The 20,870-nt window shown below is 36.5% G+C and overlaps 1 protein-coding gene across 7 annotated transcripts in view; it reads right to left on the bottom strand.

The window, feature by feature from the left end:
• The window catches only part of TRPS1 (transcriptional repressor GATA binding 1), a 275,610-nt gene that overhangs the window by 6,463 nt on the left and 248,277 nt on the right, over positions 1-20,870 (bottom strand). For 6 of the 7 annotated variants that reach the window (XM_059723804.1, XM_006261871.4, XM_019495759.2 and 3 more), the window contains one exon: positions 7,846-7,968. The exons of the other annotated variant lie outside the window; for it this stretch is intronic. In XM_059723804.1, the coding sequence (XP_059579787.1) occupies positions 7,846-7,968 (123 nt within the window). The remainder of the gene's footprint in view (positions 1-7,845; positions 7,969-20,870) is intronic. 7 annotated transcript variants of the gene reach the window in all.

Here is a 20,870-nt window from a genome sequence, read left to right as displayed (position 1 = left end):
ACTTAAAAAGTCATTAAGTATCAAACCCTGTAAAAAGTTGACTGTTCTGAACTTTCACTGATGAAAAGAACATGAAAATCTTTTTATTATTATTGTTGTTGTTGTTGTTGTATAAGACCTAGGTTGGAGAGAAAAAAGATGAAAGAACCTGAGGAAGGGGGGAACCATGAGGAAGAAGGCAGTGCAGAGGAGGCATGGAGCTCATAAGGAGAATATTAGTAATCTGTTTGTCATCTCCCCCAAAGATATGGGGCAAACGAAGACAAAGAAGGCCTGTGAGATGAGCTCTGAAACTTCTTTTGTGTGGAGATGAGAAGGAGAGTGGAAGGGATAGCAGCCAGGTCTCTCTGTCAGTTCTCCCCACAGGAAAGCTACAACATATGAATGAAATACAGTGCTGTAATGCTGGTATGTGTTGCTCTCTTGGGCAGACATTAAAGGAGAGAAAAAATGCCTAAAAGTAATTTCAGTTGGGAGTGTTGGCAGTTAAGGTTCATCTTGTCCAAATGTACACATAATCCTATGGTGGATGGAGGCCAAAGGAGTGCCCCATGCTCTGTCCTACTTATATGTTTATTTGGAAATGGTCTCTTTAACATTGTGTTAAACCGCTGATTAAATTCTGGACTCGATATTCTGAACCATTTGTGCCACACGTGAGACATTATAATTTATTTATATTCATAACTTTGAATTAACATAAAAATGTCTGGTATTGAAAGAGAATTCGTTTTAGTATTTTTACAGTGTTATTTTCTATCTTAACTTGCCATCTTATTCTCCTCTTTCACCCCATTCTTTCCCTAAGGTCAGCTTATTCTCATGCTTAATTGCATCTTAGCTGTAGCCACTACTTGTCAAGCTTTTACTTTCTATTAAAAATCTAAATCAGAAGAAATATAAACTTTGATTTAGATTTTTTAATAAGTAAAACTTGAACTTGTTGGAACTGCAGCAAATGAAACAGTTACCTCAGTGGGACAGCATAAGTCTGTACTGGGGCAAAAATTCATTCAGGAGAAAATTAGAGTATTTTGTCAAAAAATGCAAATGAAACACCTAATTTGTATTGTTAATAAATTAATATGCATACAGACTTTCCAGAAGAATCTTTAGGGTATTTTCTCATCATAAGACAATCATAAGGATGTGTCATACTGATATGTTCAATGCTGTTGAGTTTGTTATATATAACTTAGATATTTTCCTAGCTTTACATATTTTTTATCTTGTTTGGGGGAATACCCCAAAGCCAATTTTAACTCCTTGTATTACTGATATAGGGCCTGATCCTCTCTCTAATTAACACACAAGACTTTATTTATGTGAATAAACTGGTTGGCAGATTCTGGCCTTTAAAGTTATGCATTAAGTAGAGTTTAAATATATGGGTCTGAGACGCCAAATAATTGAGCATCTGAATGATTCAACTCATCTGCTTAGTTTCCAACCGAGACTCAGTTGTTATAGAAATGCATCACATTGATGCTTACTGAAAAATGGCAAGTACTTTATTTTAAAAATGTATTGAATTGTCAGATACATTATTACAGCTCACATGTTATATAAATTAATATTAGTATATGGATATGGGAATTATTTGACTAGCTCACTAAATGTGGGTAAATAACCCCAAACATTTGAGTAATTATTTTTAAAATGTTTCAAAAAATTCACTGAAAAAAAGATCAAGTCAAGTTATTTGACCCTTTAGCTATGATGTAAAGTCAGTGTGATCTGCCCAAGGCCAAAAAAGCAGTCGGATACCAAAATGCACATTCTGGAGCATCTTCTGTACGCAATTAGAACCAAGGTGGGGAAAAGGGGATAGAAATACAGCACAATTCAGGATGGAAGCCAAAGGTAGTCATATTTCAAGGATTATTCAGCCACCAGAGGGAGCCCACAAGAACCACTGAGAGATAAGCCATGTATATTCTTGACTGTTCCAGATATTCTTTATCCCACAAATTAGGCAGCTCCAGCAGGACTGGCCAACCTGCAGAGTGGCATGGGCAGCCTCTCTATAGCATGCAGGAGACCAGGGACAGGACAGGCAACACACTATCAGGTGGGGCAGGAAGCAAAAAGCAGAGCAGCAGATCAGGTAGGGGAAGGGGATTGGAGTGGCACTTAGAGAGGGTGTGGTGCTAATCTGTGGCCTGCCAAAAAGGCTGGCCCCCACTGAGCTAAAGTATGCACCTAGATAGCCCTGAGCTAGGGTTGCCAACTCTGTTTGAATCTATTCTGGGAGGTTTCCAGAACGCCAACATTCCCTCAACACACAACATGAAGATGCCTGTGTTTATCAGTTATGGATTACGGTGCAAAGACTTTACATCATGAAAGCAAATGCACATTATTATTACATTTAAAAAACCCACTGGACTACTGTATAAATTGGATTAAATATTTAATATTTATTTTAATGAATGACGTATCATTTATCTCCCAGATCACTCTCACCGGTCTTCTGGAGATTTATATCTAATTCTTGGAGACTCCAAGGCAATCCTTGAGGGTCGGCAACCCTACCCTGAAGATGTATTCCAATCTCATGGTTAGGCCTTCCAGACAGAGAGCTATGGGGCATGGACCCACTTCTGATTTGTGTCTGAGCTATTCATGTTGCCTAATTCATTGTCTAAGGAGTGTACAGAAGGTAAATCAATACAGCTTATCTCTCAGTGGTTCCCATGGGGTTGCTCCAGAGGCCAAATTGACATCACTTTAGAATAGAAACATTATAAAATAGACAAAAACTTTTCTACACTTGCGAATCTACATAGCTTATGTATGCGTTCCACTGTCTGCAGTGTTTATGAAGAGCTAGAAACAGTTTTCTTAAATTTGAAAATTAATTATAAAAATTGTAAACTGATTGTATATATATATAGACTGGGGATTATTGGGGAGATTGCAGATTTTCAGTTTGGGGAGAATGTATAATGTTTTCATTTGAGTAATCAAAGGTATCATAGTTGTCAGTGTGAATCAGAGTGGGAGCCACTACAAAATAAACATTCACCCTTCATTCACATGCACCGGTATCTGAGAGATCATATCTATTTCTTATAGCTTAGTGAGAGCTATTCAAAGCCCACTGACTTTTTAATAACCACTGGAGATTTAAAGAGCAAGCATCAAATCAAAGCTGTCATAGAGTGCCCAGTCTTACAAGCGTCTGATATCTGAGTAATTTTACTCAGATATGTACTGTCATTTCATTTAACAAGATTACTTACATAGATGATAAAATTTATTCTCATGAATAAATATTTATATTATTTAACAATCCAAACGATGTTGTAACAATTATGAAACCAGTAACAATTACAAAAATAATTTGCAACTTCTATTATGTATAAACACATTGATACTGAAATTTATGTTTCACTTATCAAATATAGGTCAGGTGATACTGGATTTTACTTATAATGTTTTAAAAAGTGTCTCAAAAGAGTTATTCCTTCATTACTTATTTTTCTTAAAAGACTTGAATTTACATTGAATTTACTAGCTATAAGATCATGTCAGAGTGGAAGTTTAATTAAATTCTTGGCCTTTGAGTCACAAAATTTCTACTAACATCTTTAATGTCAGTGTCCACTGAACACAAGCTTAGTGCTATACTTGAACAGTGGAGTAAAAATTATTTCCAATGACTACATGGTAATAAAATAAATGTTTTATAACATACTAGCAATTAGCATTGTTGGCAATATACAGTTTTATAAGGATTGTTCCAATGCTCTGTGAGGTCTTTATGAGGGGATTTTTTTTTTAATTTAAACTGATTCTTTTAGGTGGGATCTATTCACTACATTGAATTTATAGCCATGACAGAATGCCAAAGGGTACATTAAAAAAAAAAAAAAGTAGTTGAAACATATTTCCAAAAGTGGGATATTCTTAAAGAAGACATTAAAATACTCAGATCAGTTTCCTCCTTAAAATATATTGAGCATATTGACAAGGAAAGAATGAAAAGAAAAAGTCTTCCAAAGAGAATGTTGCTTTCATCGAGTTCCAAACAAGATGCTAGTGACAGCTTAAGAATTGCATAATGTCAGCCTGATGTTATTTGTTTGGGTTATTCTGGAGTTAAAATGTGTTTACTTAACCCCAAATGATAGCACTTAGCAGTTACATTTGGTATTTTTGACTGGTGTCAGTCAGCCTGCCATTAGAATATTGAAGTATTTTTCATTTTTATGAAGAGATGTAATAGCATTTGATTAAACACAACAGTTGATTAAACACAACTGAACCCCCAAGCATGGGCTTGGGGGTAAAAATAAAGAAATACTTAAGTGACTTAGGAGACTTAGTCTCTTTCTCATAAATGGCTTATAACCAGATCCAATTTGATTTTGGATCCATTTAGATAACCCTGAAATCTAACTTGTTTAGGATATTACCCATGATATTACCAAGGAGATAGGATATTACCCAGGATAATGATCCAATTTGACTGGGTTGAGGTATACAATAGACAAAGGCAGAAACAAAAGGCTCTAAAACCTTAGTGGCACTTCAAAACAACCAACAGGAAACACTGTTTCTCACTTTCTGTGCGAGTGTTCCTTATCATCAGAATATTGGGCAAAAGATGGGTAGTGCTGCTGCAATTTTTTTTTAAATTAAATATTGTCAAGCAAGCTGGAGTGCTATATGATCATCTATTAAGATCAGATCCTTCCAGACACAAATAGGTGTCTCCCCAAATCAAACTGGATCTCAATGGCGCTTTGGTAGGAATCAGACCCAGTTTCTGAGCATGCCCAAGTGTAAGCAACTATGGCACTCTGCAGTTCAAAATGGAGGCAGCACCTGAACTTGGGTGTTTACTAAGTTTTGTGGCTTGTGGAATAGGACCAAATAGAATCACTCTTAAGAACCTAAATTCTCCCCAAATCTTGTTTAGACACTGCTGATACCAAATTGGATCTGGCCTGAAGCTTAAGTTTCATTTGGTACATTTAGGTTCCTAAGCATCCAGAAAGGCATCTTTATACACCTACAACTTAGGTGTTACAAGGTCTGAAAATCAGATGCCTGACCCCAGCAAGGTGATTCAAGGTAAAAGAGTTAACAAAACTAACCCTAAAACCAGACCTCCTCAGTTCACTGGCTTAAAATTAGCCCGTCATTTGCTCTCTCCTAGCCCCATGATTCTTGAATTCTTGGCTACACAGTAACTTAACTTCAACAGAGGAAGTAGAGGGTCACAGCTTTTACAAGTTTCTACTCAGACTATTTTATCTTGGGAGGTAAAAGAATTGGGATTGAATCCTCAGAGGCCAAGGTGAGAATTGAGTCAGGTCTTGCAGTTCCTAGGCAAGTGTTCAATCACTTAATTATTACATGATGGGAAGGCAGAAGGTACCATTATCACGACCCTTACTCCATATCTATAAATGAAAGAGATCATGATTGCCAGGATTTGTGATAGACTCAATGCTATTGATATGTATGAGGCATGATATGAGCAAGCCTTCTGGACTGTAATCCTCTGGGGATACAGGTATCTATAGGCACTGTTCCACATTGTATGTGGATAATGACAGAGCTTGGGCCTAGCTTCTCAGACTGGGCTGCTATTTTTGCATGTGCAGGAGACTAAGGTTAGGTGTTTAGGGATGCCTCTACATGTGCACTTAACTGAGCAGTAGACTAATTTACTGTGCAGTAAAGTATCACCATCTACATGTGTACAACAACTGGGCCTCTGTAGACTAATTTACAGCACTGTCAAATAGTCCCGTCAGACGCAGGTAATATCTGACAGTGGAGTAAATTACTGTGCTTAAATGCACATGAAGACAGTAATGTTAGGATTAGTTTACTCCAGCTCAAATTGACCCAGAGTTTATTCAGCAGCATTAATTGCACATGTAGACGCACTCTAAGTCTCCCAAACAGATATTAATAGGTTTTGTAACAGATACGTTCTGGATCACTTCTTTGGACTTTGTCACCTCAGTTTTCAGATTCTCAGAGAGGGCATCTATATATGCTATTAGCACAGAGCAATAAACTCTGGTGCATACTGTATCTGAGTTTATTGCTCCTGGGTGTCATGTTTGAACAAGTGCCTGGGACCACAGCAGATTGAGCCAGGTCAGAGCAGCCCCAGCTGGTAGGGAGCACAGGGGCTCAGCCTGCCCGCCCAGCACTGATTCAACCCAGCTCAACATGTTGCAGAGGGGCTGGCTGGGGCCCCTGTACTGAAGCACTCTCATGCCCCAGCCAGCCCCGTCAGCATTTACACATGCATTTCTGTGCACTAAAGAACTCCGCCATAGGATAATACTTGTAGTTATGAATACTAACCCGTGGCAGAGTTAATTAGTTTTCGTGGCCTAATAGGGATGCACATGTAGATGTTGAGATTTTACTGTGGAAATAATTAGTCAGCTCCGCAGTAAACGTCTCGTTCAGATGCACCCAGTAAGTACCATTTTAGTCACAAAAAGAGCCTCTCTGTATTTTACAAAGGGGCCTATGTCTCATTCAAAAATGGGATGTAGGCTCCAAAATCACTTTTTGACACTTATGCACAGCTTGGGATTCCTTTCCTCCTGCGGTGGAATAATATCACCCCGGGGCATGTGTGCTGAACACAAAAAAGCAGAAGGATAAGTAATCTTCAGCTCTGCCTTTGAAGCTGGCCCACTGCATGTTAAGCATGCTCAGTAAGCTAGCGTGGGTTGTGCTGAATTCAAACCATGCATATGTGCCAAAAACTGCAATTATGTGGCTACATACTAGGCACTTCAGCATGTGAACAGGAAGTAGGATTTGGTCCTTAGTCCCATTTGAAATTTTTGCTCTCAGAGCAATAAAGTTACATTTTGCTGAGCTTTGTATGCTGCCTTAGCACAACTCCAAACTGTGCCTTGTTTTCACTGTCTGTAGAACAAGAATCCTTACTTACCTCGCAGGGATGTTGTAAAGATTAATTGCCATAGTTAATGGATCAAATCCTGATTACCTGACTCTCTCAAGAGTTTCTATTTCAACTTAGTGGGTATAAGATCTGGCCCTTGGGATCCATCGTATAAAATTGTGAGCACTTTGGCCCCAAACCAGAAAGCCACTCAAGCAAGCATGGCTTTGCTGGATCAGGGCCAGAGTGTTGATCGCCTTTCAGGATCAAGCCCAGTGCTGGTAAGAGGAAATACACCCCACTGTTGGTAATACTGTTATTGCTTACATGGCGCCCAGTTCAGTGAGACACTGAAACTTGAAGTCTTGAAAAGTACAAAGTGCCTTCAATTGACCAGCTTAATTGAAAGTCAAAAGCTCTTGGTACTTTGCAGTAAGTCATAAATGCTACACAGAACTCGCTTTTCCGTGTAAAAAAAAAATTAAAAATACACCTTCAAAATTCATTATAAATACAAAAGGTTGGTGGGGAGAAAGAAGAAAAATATACTTGTATGGGAAAAGGGCATTTTTTTATACTGAATCTGTAATTTTATGAACTGTTGTTACTGATTCCTACCAAAATGAGAATATTTACATTTGGGGAATGTCATTACAACATACTGTATTCCTTTAAATGAAATTCCCAGAAAATAAACCAGTTTCCCTCATTTTGCATCAAAATAATTAAATACATCACTGGTGATCTCAAACATGTCTCCCCACAGCATCCCAGCTTGTTTCATAATGAATCACATCTGATCCCAAAGTGACCATACTAAAAAACCCAGTTAGGAAATTAACTGCAGGCCAGGGAGTGGTGCTAATCACACAACCAGACAGGACTACGGCTGCCCAGCTTCAGCTTAGCTGTATAACCCTTTTTCCCTGAACAAACTAGTAAGTTCTTCCTACCGAGTGAAGCTTCTGGTAGAGGCCACACGCATTGCATACATATCCACCATTTGCATTCTTTCGCCAGAGAGAGGTCTTTGTGGTCAGGCAATTGGCACAAAAAACACCCGAGCCTCTACGTCTCTGAAACAGGGAGGGAAAAAAAAAAAACAGGTCAGAGGTGAGTCACATGATCTGTGGAGTTAGGACAAATCAACACAGGAGTTTTGTCTGTAGACTGGCAACAATGACAGTATAAAACCACACTGCCCATAATGAGGTCAGGTTCAATTGTGCTTAATAGGCACCACTGATTTTCATTATAATTAACCCTAGAGTGATGGATGAGGTGTGCAAAACACCAAAGCCTTTTCAGAATAACAGCTTTAACTTTTTGAACTTTAGGTTTTGTGCCTTTAATGACGGTTTCTAAACAGTGAATTCTGAAATACGCTCTTTAGAAACTGACAGCGAGCACTCGGCAAAGTTTTCCTGTTTTGTTCACTGTACTTCTACAGCAAATTATTTCTTTTTGGTTTGCTCTATTTTAAAACGTGATCAGTAAAAACAAGGCTAAAGGCACCGTTTCTATCTACCTCATACTAATTCCTGTAACAGAGCTTATACTTCATTAACAGAATGCACAACTTTCAATTCGTCTTTTCCACTTAACTCTACGAGCTGCATAAACTACTATGCATTTCCCACAGCCCACTGAGAAGCAGGAGTAACCTCTGCCAAGCAAATAAAAGTACAGTATTCCTAATGAGACCTCTTTTGAACTTCATCTGAAACCCAGACAACATGGTCTCATCAATGGATTGATTTATTTATTTTATTTTCATCAGGCAAAGAAAGGCATAGCACAGCTCTCCCAAATACAAATTGACTTTTAACCAGACTGAGCTGTGCATTCATCAGCTTTAATAATGATCCAAGAATATTAGAAGTAGACACGTTTATGAGTATTGCTCGTTAAATTCTTTCTGTGGAGTAATGATTTCATTATACTTCTCATTTAAACAAAAGTCAGGCTGTGTCTGTGGGCACAAATAATAATAAGCAGGAAATGGAATTCTTTTATTGAAAAAACTATGAATTTCAGCTCTGCTCTCTTTCTGTAAAGGAAAGTATTCCAGAACAAATCTTCTTCAACTCAGATAAGAATAAGCTAGTATAGTAGGAGAACAGTCTGGGTGAAAACTAATTTCATTATAAATTAAAAATTACTAACACTATAAGTCAAAATTTCAAGGTTTCATAAAATTTAAGTAATGTATTTAACTTTAGTCCATACTGTAGGAGAGTAGTATTCATGCCAAAAAAATACAATGGTTATAATTGTACTCTGATACATTTCAAATGGAAAGCTTTCTGCAGACATAATTTTGGCTTCAAGACTGGAACACTTTCTTGGCATTGAAAGGGCATTTGATTCATCGGGTGTTTCACAATGTATCACTAAAAAGACCTGGTGAGCAGCCAGTTCCCTATAGGGTAATTTTTCCATCCAGATGCAAGTGCTATCAGAGGCCCTCGTCAGCTAAACTAATTATGATCTTGCATTTGCTGATGCCTGCTCACTCTAACGTTCGACATCCTCCATTAATCATCAATACAAGGAAAATGAATGAAACGTAAAGAAATGAGGCCTGGTAAGATGCACAGCCATAAAAATCTCAAATGAGTGCAATAATTTAACAAGATTGGGGAAATGTTTTTAGTGAGCACAAAGTCAGGCTAACAATTGCCCTTTTAAAAAAGAACACAATTTCATTAGTATAGCAGGTTGCATTGCTTTGAAGTGATATAATAAAATCTAGATTGTCATCAGGATAATCTCTCTCTCACCTTCTTACACCAACCCCCATAATCATAATTAGGAATATAGTACATTTTTTCTCTATCTGGATGACACCAGCACCAACAGTGAACGATGGCCTTCAGCAAATGCCTAACTTGTATAAATGCATTTATTAAATGAAATTCAAGTCGGAATGAATATTCATCTAACAAATACATAACCAAAATTTCTCATGCTTTTTGTGGCTACCCAGCCAAGACATCCTTGCAAAACGTCACCTGGCTGCTGAAATATTTTCCTCAGAGCATAATAAAAGCTTCACTAAACTAAACCCAATTTCATCCCTGTGAAGGGTTAGGTATTTCCAAATGGAAATGACTTTATATGGCCAGGATTCAGACTCAGTTGCAGAACTACTCCCTTCCATTTCTATTTTTTGTCTTTCAACCGAAGAGTTTCTGGTGTGGTACGTTTAAGAGGGTGGAGTCTTCTCTGAGTAAGTCTTTCCACTCTTTTATGGCTGTGCGCTTAATGCTTGTACGCAGAAAAATGTTCTTTACTAAATCATGGAGGACTTTAAATAATATATATTATTAGAACACAAGATAAACTAGATCTAGGCCATCTTTTCACATGTATGAGATGGTGGAACAGAGTGCCGACAGCACCCTGTGTCAATCGCACTTCAATTTTTTGTTTAAATTGATGATTTACCTATAGCAGAGCATTACTAAAAAGAGTAATAGTTCATTTGAATAAAGAAGGAAGGTCCTATTGAGACTGCACAAGAATTGCAACTCAATGAATTGCGACATACTGGTTCATTTAGAATAAATCATAAAAACTAAATAAAGCAGAATCACATCAACTATGTCAGTGCTTACTTGATATATATATATAATTTTACTATCTATACACACACACACACAACACACAGTTGATGTGATTCTGCTTTATTTAGTTTTTATGACTTATTCTCTCCCACTCTCTCTATATATGGATGTATGTATGTTGAGATTTCCAGAGTAATGCAAGAGATTCATCTGCATGCCTTGTATGAAAATTAATACAACATGTGAATGTATATCTCACATACTGCTCTGCAAACCCAACTACTGCCATCATTTCACTTAAGTTCTTGATATGTTACTATTATATCACATGAGGTCATTGACAGATAATGATGAAGTATCAGAAGCGATACTTTTTCCACCTGAGGATCCCTGTGTGTTATAGCAACATTAATCAATTTACCCTCACAATAACCCTGTAAAGCAAGTAAGTACTATTATTCCAATTTTTTAAATATATTGCGTGAATTAAGGCAAAAAGACTTAAATGGATTTATTTGAGGTCACACAGAAAGACTGTGGCAGACTCAGTCTCAAAATGTCTGATTTCCAGTTCTCTATATAACCACAGTGCAGGCGTCATTTCAAAATATAACCAAGGTACCATGTTCATGAGTGTAAGAAATTAAGATGACTATTTTTATAGGCCTGAATTTGCTTACCTAGAAGCAACACTGCTATGTTGCTTTTCTTCTCCCCAAAATATCAGTCTTTTAATAAAATACTAAATTTACTCTTTTTTTTCCCCTATAAATGTTGTTGAATCCATAAGCTTTCTTAAGGCTAACATCCAGAAAATATTATCAACATATTTTAATTTGTAAAAGTTTTTAACCTACTTTACAAACCTATTTGTACTTTACAGATAGACCTACTTTGGTGTTAGTTAGTAATTATGAGAGACAACTGCAAAATAATAATAATAGACAGATGTAAGCAAGATTTTCTTAACTGGTACTATAATGACTGCCTCTTAGTAAAGACCATAGAAAAAATATAATAAGAAAGATATTTTTCTATGGTCTTTACTAAGAGGCAATCTTCATAGTACCAATTAAGTAAATCTTGCTTACATCTGTCTACTTGGCAAAGAATATGCACAAATACGTAAGGCCCTTTACTCCAATAAAATGTAAGCATTAAGACTAAGTTTAAACTTAAGTGCTTTACTGGAAATGGGTTCTTCTAGTAATTAACATAAATTTGTTGCAGGGCTTTTTGCCTTTTGTTTGCAAGAACACACACTATCATATCCAGAATATTTGCACAAAAATACATTGATATAACATAATAAGAGGATAAGAACCACAGATAAAAGGGTCTAAAGTCTCTGATCAATGCCACTAACACTAATTGGAGTTATCCATATAAATTTCCTGTACATCCTTGGGAGAATAAGCCAAAGAGATTTAAATAACTAAAATATGTTTCTATGAAGTCAATCTTTAATCATCTGGATCCTTATAACCACTATATTATAATCACAAATCCTGGAGGGGCCACTATAGTTAAGAGTCTGTCTCTGTTTCCATTCCAATTCTTAGATTTGGGTGTTTAATATCATGGCTGTCTCAAGTCACATTGGGCTGAAACTTGGCACACAATTTTGTCAGCCCAGATGTACCTTTTTGTACTGAAAACTTTATTCAAATTAGTTCAGCTGTTTATAATTTGGAGATTGGCCAAAAATGAAAAAAACAAAAAACAAAAAAAAAACCCCATCAAGTTTTCTGATACATTTCTGAAAATCTGCAGCCAAAGGCACTTAGCTTGGCTAGGGGGAGGTTGTAGAGGGAGCCTTACAGTTAGCAGAGCAGCAAGGCATCCAGCAAATTTATTGTATTTTATAAAATTAAACAATAAAAGTTTGTAATTAGTTACTAAACATGCATAGTAGATTCTAACCATTTTCTCTCAAATCAGAACCATACTGAAACCATGTAATTGCATAACAGCCCTTGATATGCAGAGTATTTACTTACATTTTTTATGGTTTCATATCTTGACCGTTTCAAATTGAATCAGCCTGAAACTTAGTATACATGTTGCTAAGCCTGAATGCCCCCAAAATGTTTTTTAAACTCCTTAAGCCATTTTTCAGTTTCTAGTATTTTATTTAAAACAGAGCTTATTATCAGTGATTTTTAATAAGTAGAAACTCACCCCATCACAACATGCATTCCCTAGGCATGTTTTCAGGATCAGATCCTTCTTTTGAAAAGAATTATATATATATAATTTCTCTGAAAAGAAATATATATATATCTATATCTAGATATATATATAGTACTTCCTAATAAAAAATATGGCATCTAGTACACTTTACCTGATTAAAGCTTTGCAACTGGAAGGGGCACTATGCTTTATATTTTTAAACAAATATAACCCAAATGGCAGTTATTTCCATGTGACCTGGCAAAAGAAAATATATATCATAACAACATAGCTAAAAATCCTGCTTAAGAACTAGCTAGATTAAGCAAGGGTGCTGACAATATTTTGGTGCCAAAGACATCCTGCTTTCAAATCTAATGCCAGAGGATGCTTTTAAAAACTTGAAAACACTCCACAGGCAGCAGCCAAACATTTATTCTTACATCACACTTCTTGGTTTTCGGACACTACAAAACTTGTCTTTTTTGATGATTACTTTCCACTTCCTAATGACATAACAATGGTAGCATGACGCCCAAGTGGGCTTCTTTGACATCTCAGGCTTTTCTATTCTGCTGTTAGTGAAACACACAGGAGTCGTGGTTTTGGAACACAAGGTACACAGAAATCAAAAATATTGCCGCAGAATGAGTGTATCAGGATCATAGAGAAGTAGAGCTGGAGGGGACCTCATTTAACCCCCTGCCTTAGGCAGGAAAGCTCCCATACTGGCATCAAACCTGCAATCATAGTATTATTAGCACCACAATAATCAACTGAGTTAAACAGTCATGAATGCCTATCTGACCTATTTCTCAAGACAGCATGAACTACATCAGGTAATATCAGCATGCATACATAATCAAAAGACAAAGCTGAATATTGGCTCTGGATGGTTCTTTCATAAGGTATGGACAATCACTTGAAAAGGGAAGGTGGGAACTCTCTATGCCTTTGGACTCTGAGGAGATAACTAGTTGTAAGAAGCTTGACTGACCTATGATTATCCTTCTTTGATCTTAGAGCAAAGAAGGGTAACACAACACACTGCACAGCTTTTTAGGGAAGAACATGTGTGGACTGATCAAAATATGAAGAATCTTATGTTCCAATTTCAAGTCATTCAGCTCATTCAATTTATAAGTTGTTTTTTCCCCCAAGTGAAGTCTCTTTCATTCAAGACACTAAATCTAATTAAGACTTGAATCCTGAGCAGCAGTGTTGATTTTGATTCCTGGGCTACATGCCCTTCTATTTCGCTTACAGAGCAGAATTGGAATTAGCTCTAATATATTTTAGCTGAATACTCGGCCCACAGCTTTACAAAGTTTTCTGAATGTGCTTAATCAACACTTTCATCCCCTCCCTGCAAAAAAATCAGAAGATAATTTTTCAAAAAGAGAAGACCCTAAAGCAGTATCTTGAAATGGAAAAATGTCAACCTTAGTTACCAATTATTGGTTGCCTTCCCAAATCAATGTCAAGTGGCAATCAAAAACTCCTCAAATATGTAATCTCTTTTCTTAGAACAAAACATTACACTGATATATTGTGAAGTTGTGCGTTTTGGGGGGCGGGGGGGGGGGAATTCTAAGAGAAAGTTAATATTGCATACATATTTTGTATACAAATTATTAGAAATAATGATATAACAACTTCTTACTTTTCATAATATCTACTGTACTGCCAACTGCCACTTTTAACAACATAAAAACTTTTTAGGAAAAAGCAACACTCAACTGAAGTATACAGAAATATTACAAATTAAGAAAAAAATATTAGGGCAGCCTTTCAAAATTCTAGTCTCTCAGTCCTCACTGAAAGGAAATATTTTGATGCATGAGTAAAACTAGTCATGTTTTTTCACCAGCAAAAGAAGCAGATGAGTAAATGTTGTCTGTGAGCTGGTTATATTATGTTTTGCAAGGCTTTTCTAGATATAACGGCACTTTATTAATTGAAAAAATTGCAGCCACTCCTTTTTCTTATTAAAGAATGCGCGCGCGCACACACACACACACACACACACACACTGCTTTCGGACTAGGATTTTGTTCCTGTTCTAACTAGAGAGCATTTGCCATGGAAATAAACTAACAAAATAAATGCACAATAAAAGATGGGTTCTAGCTTCACCCATACCAATTCCCTACCCTCTGTTTATTGTTTTCCCTGTCAAGATACAACTAGTCTTGAGCTGCAGGCTGGAAGATGCACAGCATCAGTCAATTAGAATCAAAGCTTCACCATCAGGAAATGATCATTATTTAATCACCTCCTAAGAGCGATCTATGGCTACACTATTGCATAAATAATCGTAACAACACACTTTGTGATACACAAAACTTGCATTTTAATTGTTTTCCCATTTAGGTATTAATCTGCAAAATTCTGTAGTTTGTAGTATATCCCCCAGTCACTGCAATCAGAGATATATTACAATTCCCTAGTTTTGCCCAAGATATACAGTGTTGTAACAGAACATATGTTCTTTTGTTCAGTATATGTGTACATATATTTTAAGCATATGTGAGTGCAGTGCCTAACACAATGTGACTGAGATTCCCTCACTGGGGCCTGTAAGTATAACTATAATTGCAACAGAAATGACAGTATTTCTATTGATAAGAAATGAGAAGTACTTTCAATTTGAAACATGTTTGGACGGCCTAGAGGGAGAGTGAACAGATTAATTTATGGCTAAAAAGAATTCTCACTTTAAACAAAAGCAGTCTTTTAACAGTGTCATTAACTGGATTTCAAACTCTGATCCTGCAGGCTGCTGACCATCCCTAAATATCTTTGAGTCTACTAAACTACAACTATTTAACGTACGATATGGGATTGCTCCTGCTATATTTTGCCACATTCTTTGCCACTAGGGTACAGTCCTCTATGTCAGCTAATGTAAATTGAATTTTTAAAAGTTTAATAGCACTAATAAAAAAAATCATAACCTGGATCCCTGAATTTCCTTAACAATAATGATGTCATTTTGTAATAACTGAAATCTATTCATGAGGAAAAAAAATCCTTTTTCAATAACTCAACCGAGTCAATTACACAGGAAAGTACTGTAATAGGCTGTCCTCCATCAAATAGCTCACGTACATGACTTCCTTTTCAATTACCAACTTGTCTGCATTGCCATCTGTAAAAACGAACACATACCTTGTGCTGCCAGTTTCTGCTCTTGCACTTCCATTAGTGGAACTGGCTGCAGCTGCTCCAGAAGAAAGCACTGATTGTCTTTGTTTTCCCAAAGTGTAGTTCTATTTTCATCCCCATCGTGCACATATCAACGCAAGGTAACACACTGTCTCTGCCAGAGTACTCACACAAGGAGTGAGTCCTGTTAAATTCGTGTTCCTTATTTTCTTCACTGCAGTGTAACATACCAGAGCAGAACTACCCACAAGTATCTCACAGTCTCTCCACCACATCTATATCACTAGCACCAAAGTAAATTTTATCAGTAGTTCAGAAACTGTTGTTAAAAAAACCCCTATATATTTTGGCTAGGCATTTTCACACATTTTAAAATTGACACAAACAGAATATTGAAATCGTTTTTAAAGGAATGCTTTAAAGGACCAATAGATAATAAAAGAAATGTATGTTGCAAGATAAATAGTATTCCAAGTGTAAAATATCCAGTAGGTTAGAATAGGATACATAAGGAATAAACTGTGAGTGACTGGAAATGTATATATATACTCTTTGCTTCTTAGCATCAATTAAAGCCCATAAACCTCTCCCCACTAATGATTTGCTGAAACAGAATCATGCAACAATTTCTTTTTCTGAACGGCTGCCTAAGAACCAGGCTTTGGTTGACACAGGCTATTGCTCCTTTTCAGACAAAAAAAGGTTGGCTGTTGCAGCATGAAACTACTACCTAAACAAAATCTACAAAAAATGCACATCCTATTTTTCTTAATTTCATAAATTGAAAAACACCAAATAAATTAAAAACCAAATTAAGCAGTGACTAAGTTGTTTCTGAACAGTAGCTGAATAAAACACGCTCATCAGAATTATTCCTAGAAATACGGAAGAGAGACCATGAAAACTGGAAATGCTTCTAACTCTAACTTCTTTGGCATAAAGCCAAAGTATTCAAAGTTGGGTGTCTAGGAATCTAAATCAATAACTAGACACTTAGGTATAGAACTGACTTTCTTAGATGCATAGCTTTCTCCAACCTTTTATTTAGGTGCTTAAAAATGGAAATAGATACCTAATTTTACACTGCAGTATTTGAGAATTTATGCTTAAGAATGTATGCCAAGTTCCTTTAATGTGTTTGTCTCTTATGAAATAATTATATCTGGCAAATGAACCCATACAAGTGGAAGAAAAATATGGCCTTATTTCTTTAAATAGCCCCTAAAATTAAAACAGTAGAAGCCAGCAGACATTTGCAGAGCTCAGCTAAGAACCGATGTCTAAATTCACATGCGATAGTCATTGAAGGTCCCAATCCTGCAAAAGTACTAATCTGCAGCAAGAGTTTCACATGCAAAGCTGTTGGAGTTCCTGCCTCTCGGCTACTGCTGTCTGAATCCTACTTTCATTGAAATCAGAAGGGTAAAAGTAAATTTTAAGGGAGGAAAAAAAAAAAACCAAGACATTTTAAAACACTGCCTCACCTTATTAAAGTTCTTCTGATCTCCGTTTATAGAAAAATGGATCAGAGAGCCAGCAGCTGAAAGAAGGAACTCTCATTTGTCAGTTTCTGCTGAAAGCTGCCAAACCCAGAGATGGAAAAGCTCCTAACGAGTAAAAAATTTCAAAAGTGACTTAGAAGCCTAATTCCAATTGCCTTTTATGGGACTTAGCTTTCAGTTATACACTTTCCAAAACATTATCCTTTCTTTGTAAATTAAATACCAAATATTTATAATTTTACTTTCTGAAAAGGTTACCTAAAGTACCCCTTTATAGCTGACCCTGTTTTTTAAAGGCAAGAATTCTTGTGGGTGATATCTTTTATTGAACTAACTGTGAAGTTGGTATAGACATAAACAAGCTTTTGAATATCACAGTACCCTTCCATAGGCCTATTTTTAAATGAATGCTTGAAGATAGCAAGGAGGACTTGGAATATACACAAAAAACAGTTTGGTGTCCACTTCCCATTAAAACACAATGGGAGTGATTTGTTTACCTGCCCTTTGTTCCTTCTAAAAGCTATACTCTTCCATCCAACATGTTTAATTTTAAAGTGTTTAATTTCTTTCTATCAAAAACCACCACAACAAAAGCCTTGCAATGAGCAATTCTACCACATACACTTCTAGAGGAGTTGAAGGACTCATCTCTTCAGTTTTATGTCTCACACATGAATGGCTCATATTAGGACATGACCCAAAGCTCAGTGAAGTCAACAGGAGTCTGACCATTAATTTTGACACTTTGCAGACCTTGTTAAGTGTTCTTGCTACAGTAGTTTCCATTAAAAAAAATTTGCCAACCAATACCACATGATTACCAGTTATTTCCTATTGTAAGCCTAGGGAGGAACTGTGGTATCCCAGTTACCACGGTGTGGTAAATATTGAAAAGTAATGGTCTTCTATAGTGGCCATTTTCATCTAATCCAATTCATGTCAAATGCATCAAGATAATAAGGCATTATGGCACAGACATATCTTAGTGATTACATTAAGAATGACTGTCTCTACTACATCCAGGGATCCTCATTTTGGCAAAAGAAAATATTTTTTTCTCATTGGATTCTTTGTTTGTTTGTTTGTTTACACAATAAGGTTTGACCAGTACACTTATACTCCTTTAGATTAATCTAAAGAAATAATAGCAGATATCCTGAAATAAATGAGTCACATTGGTTGGTAAAAGAATACACTAGTGATAATTTCTGTTATATTTTTTATAATCATGCCAATTTTATATACATTAAATTTGCCTTTTTTTAACTTGAACTTTGTTTAAAGGATTTTTTCTTCTTGAGTTTAGTCTTAAAAGTAAATTCTATAAAAATTCTAGAACCAGATGACAATTGGAATTCATTCCCACTCCATCTTTGAATCAATAGAAAAACATGGGTGCTATTTTTTTACAAGTGATTTTTTTCCCTCTATGTTCAATAAGAAATCATTTGAGAAAAATTAGGAAAAGATTAATAAACTATAAAATACAAGTTTTATATCAACTACGGGGTCCATCTATGTTTCATATTAAATTCTATATGCCTTCAGTTTTCTTGCATATTTGAATTAATTTAGGGACTTCTGTCTCTTAAAAAACAGAAATAAGACAATAAGGTAAAATGATAATTTCCTACATTTTGGAAATTATCACTATAAGTAAAGTATCATACACTGCAAATATCCCTTCCATAAACAACCCAAGACTTTGAAACAAATGAAGAAATGGTGAAGACAAGACTGAGGGGGGATTTGGTAACAGTATTTAAATACTTGAAGGGTAATTATGAAGATGATAGAGGCAGGATTTTCTCTGTGGTGGTAGGACTTGCAGCAATGGTCTCAAACTGAAGCAAAGGAAATTCAGGATGGAGATTAGGAAGAATTTTCTGACTATGAGAGTAGTCAAGCACTGGGGCAGGTCACCTAGAGAAGTTGTGGCATCTCCATCCCTACAAAGTTTCAAGACAGGTTAGGTGGACACTTGACTGAGATGGCTTAGTCAGGGATGATCTTGTCTTGAGCAGGAAACAGGATGAGATGACCACATGTGGTCCCTTCCAGCCCTACTTTCCTATGATCTTAAGATTCCTGAAGATCTTTATCAGGCTCTATTCATGACCCTGGATGTTGGCCATTTAAAATGATGTGGGCATGTGGATTTCTAGTTCAATAGACTGTGTTCCGTAAAGATGTTAATTCAATACTGACTCATAGCATATTAACTGAAGATGCCTCAAACCTATGACATAATGTAGGGCAAAGAACAAAAATGGTGTTTGCGATGTGATATTAGAGTAATAAGCCTGTGCAAAAACCACAACAAAGAAGAAAGTGTTAGTGGTTAGTGTTGTGAGGGAAAAAGCCTAGATTCTCCATCAAGTTTGGTCCTGCACAGATAACATTGTTCAGGCTTGTTTTCTAATGTGGCTTGACTCATCCTGAACTAGTTATCCAGGAACATAATTAACAGCAGAAGCTACCAAATTTGACAGCCCTACAGCATACTGGAAAATACTAATCTTGGTCATATATCCATACAATGGGTTTTTTTGCCCTGGCACTGGTCTATAAACTGGAATACAATGCATCCAAAATATTTTTTTATGTACACGTGCATGGACACATGTAAACCAACCTGTGATTCAGTGATATTTTATTTCCTTCTCAGGCAACTTTAATCCCAGTTTCTTTAGCCTAATTGCTACCTTTAACTTTAAAGGAAAGTGGCATTCCCTTAACTCATTCAAGGCAGCGGTTACAAAGTTCACGTGGTCAAAATCCCTTTTTACCACATACAGACAGCACTGCACAGAGACTATTGTTTTTAACTCAAATTGGCATTGTGGCTCTACTGGTGGCAGCAGTCATCATTACATTACATGGCATTAGTTTGACACCAGCAGAATGGGAGCCAAATATAAGAGAGTTATTTTCCACTGTGAGTTCTGTATTTATAGGAGAAAATTTACCCACATAATCTCAAAGTAATCAGGTTTTTTGGGGGGGAACAAGCAAAGGAGTGGAAAGGTGATATTCATGGAAATCAGCATGAAAGTGAAAAACTGACATACAATGTAAGCTGTCTCCCTAATGTATTCTTCACATCCTCTGAGGTAGCACTAAAACTGTTTAAATGAAGTCACCTGGGCAGCAATGCCAGGTTTCAATGATCTTGCTAAAAGGGAGCATTGCACTCTAATTAGCTTTCATCAAGGTGACTATTACTGCATCCATTTTAGAGCTGAAGAAGCAGCATGGTGAGAGTAGATAACATGCCCAAGACCATAGAGTGCAAAAGTGGCAGAGTCAAGTTTAGAACGTAATATGGGTTTTTCGGTCTCAGTTCCCTCACCAGGTCACTAGGCTACTCTGCTATGGTTTGCACACAGGTATAGGAACAGTTTACAGTTTCTTAGGGCTCCCGGTGGCTGATGTCACAGTGTCACCACCCACAGCCAGGTCATAGCTATTATCAGTAGGCTTAGAAATGCCAGTTTGAAATGAATGCAATTTATTTTTAAGAATGTGAATTCAAAATCATTTCTGTTTTATTAATGTAGTGGC

The sequence above is a fragment of the Alligator mississippiensis genome, chromosome 3 (genome assembly GCF_030867095.1).
Source record: "Alligator mississippiensis isolate rAllMis1 chromosome 3, rAllMis1, whole genome shotgun sequence".
Classification (NCBI taxonomy): domain Eukaryota; kingdom Metazoa; phylum Chordata; order Crocodylia; family Alligatoridae; genus Alligator; species Alligator mississippiensis.
The sequence above is the reverse complement of the archived record's forward strand: the minus strand, read 5'-3'. Positions and strand labels throughout refer to the sequence as shown.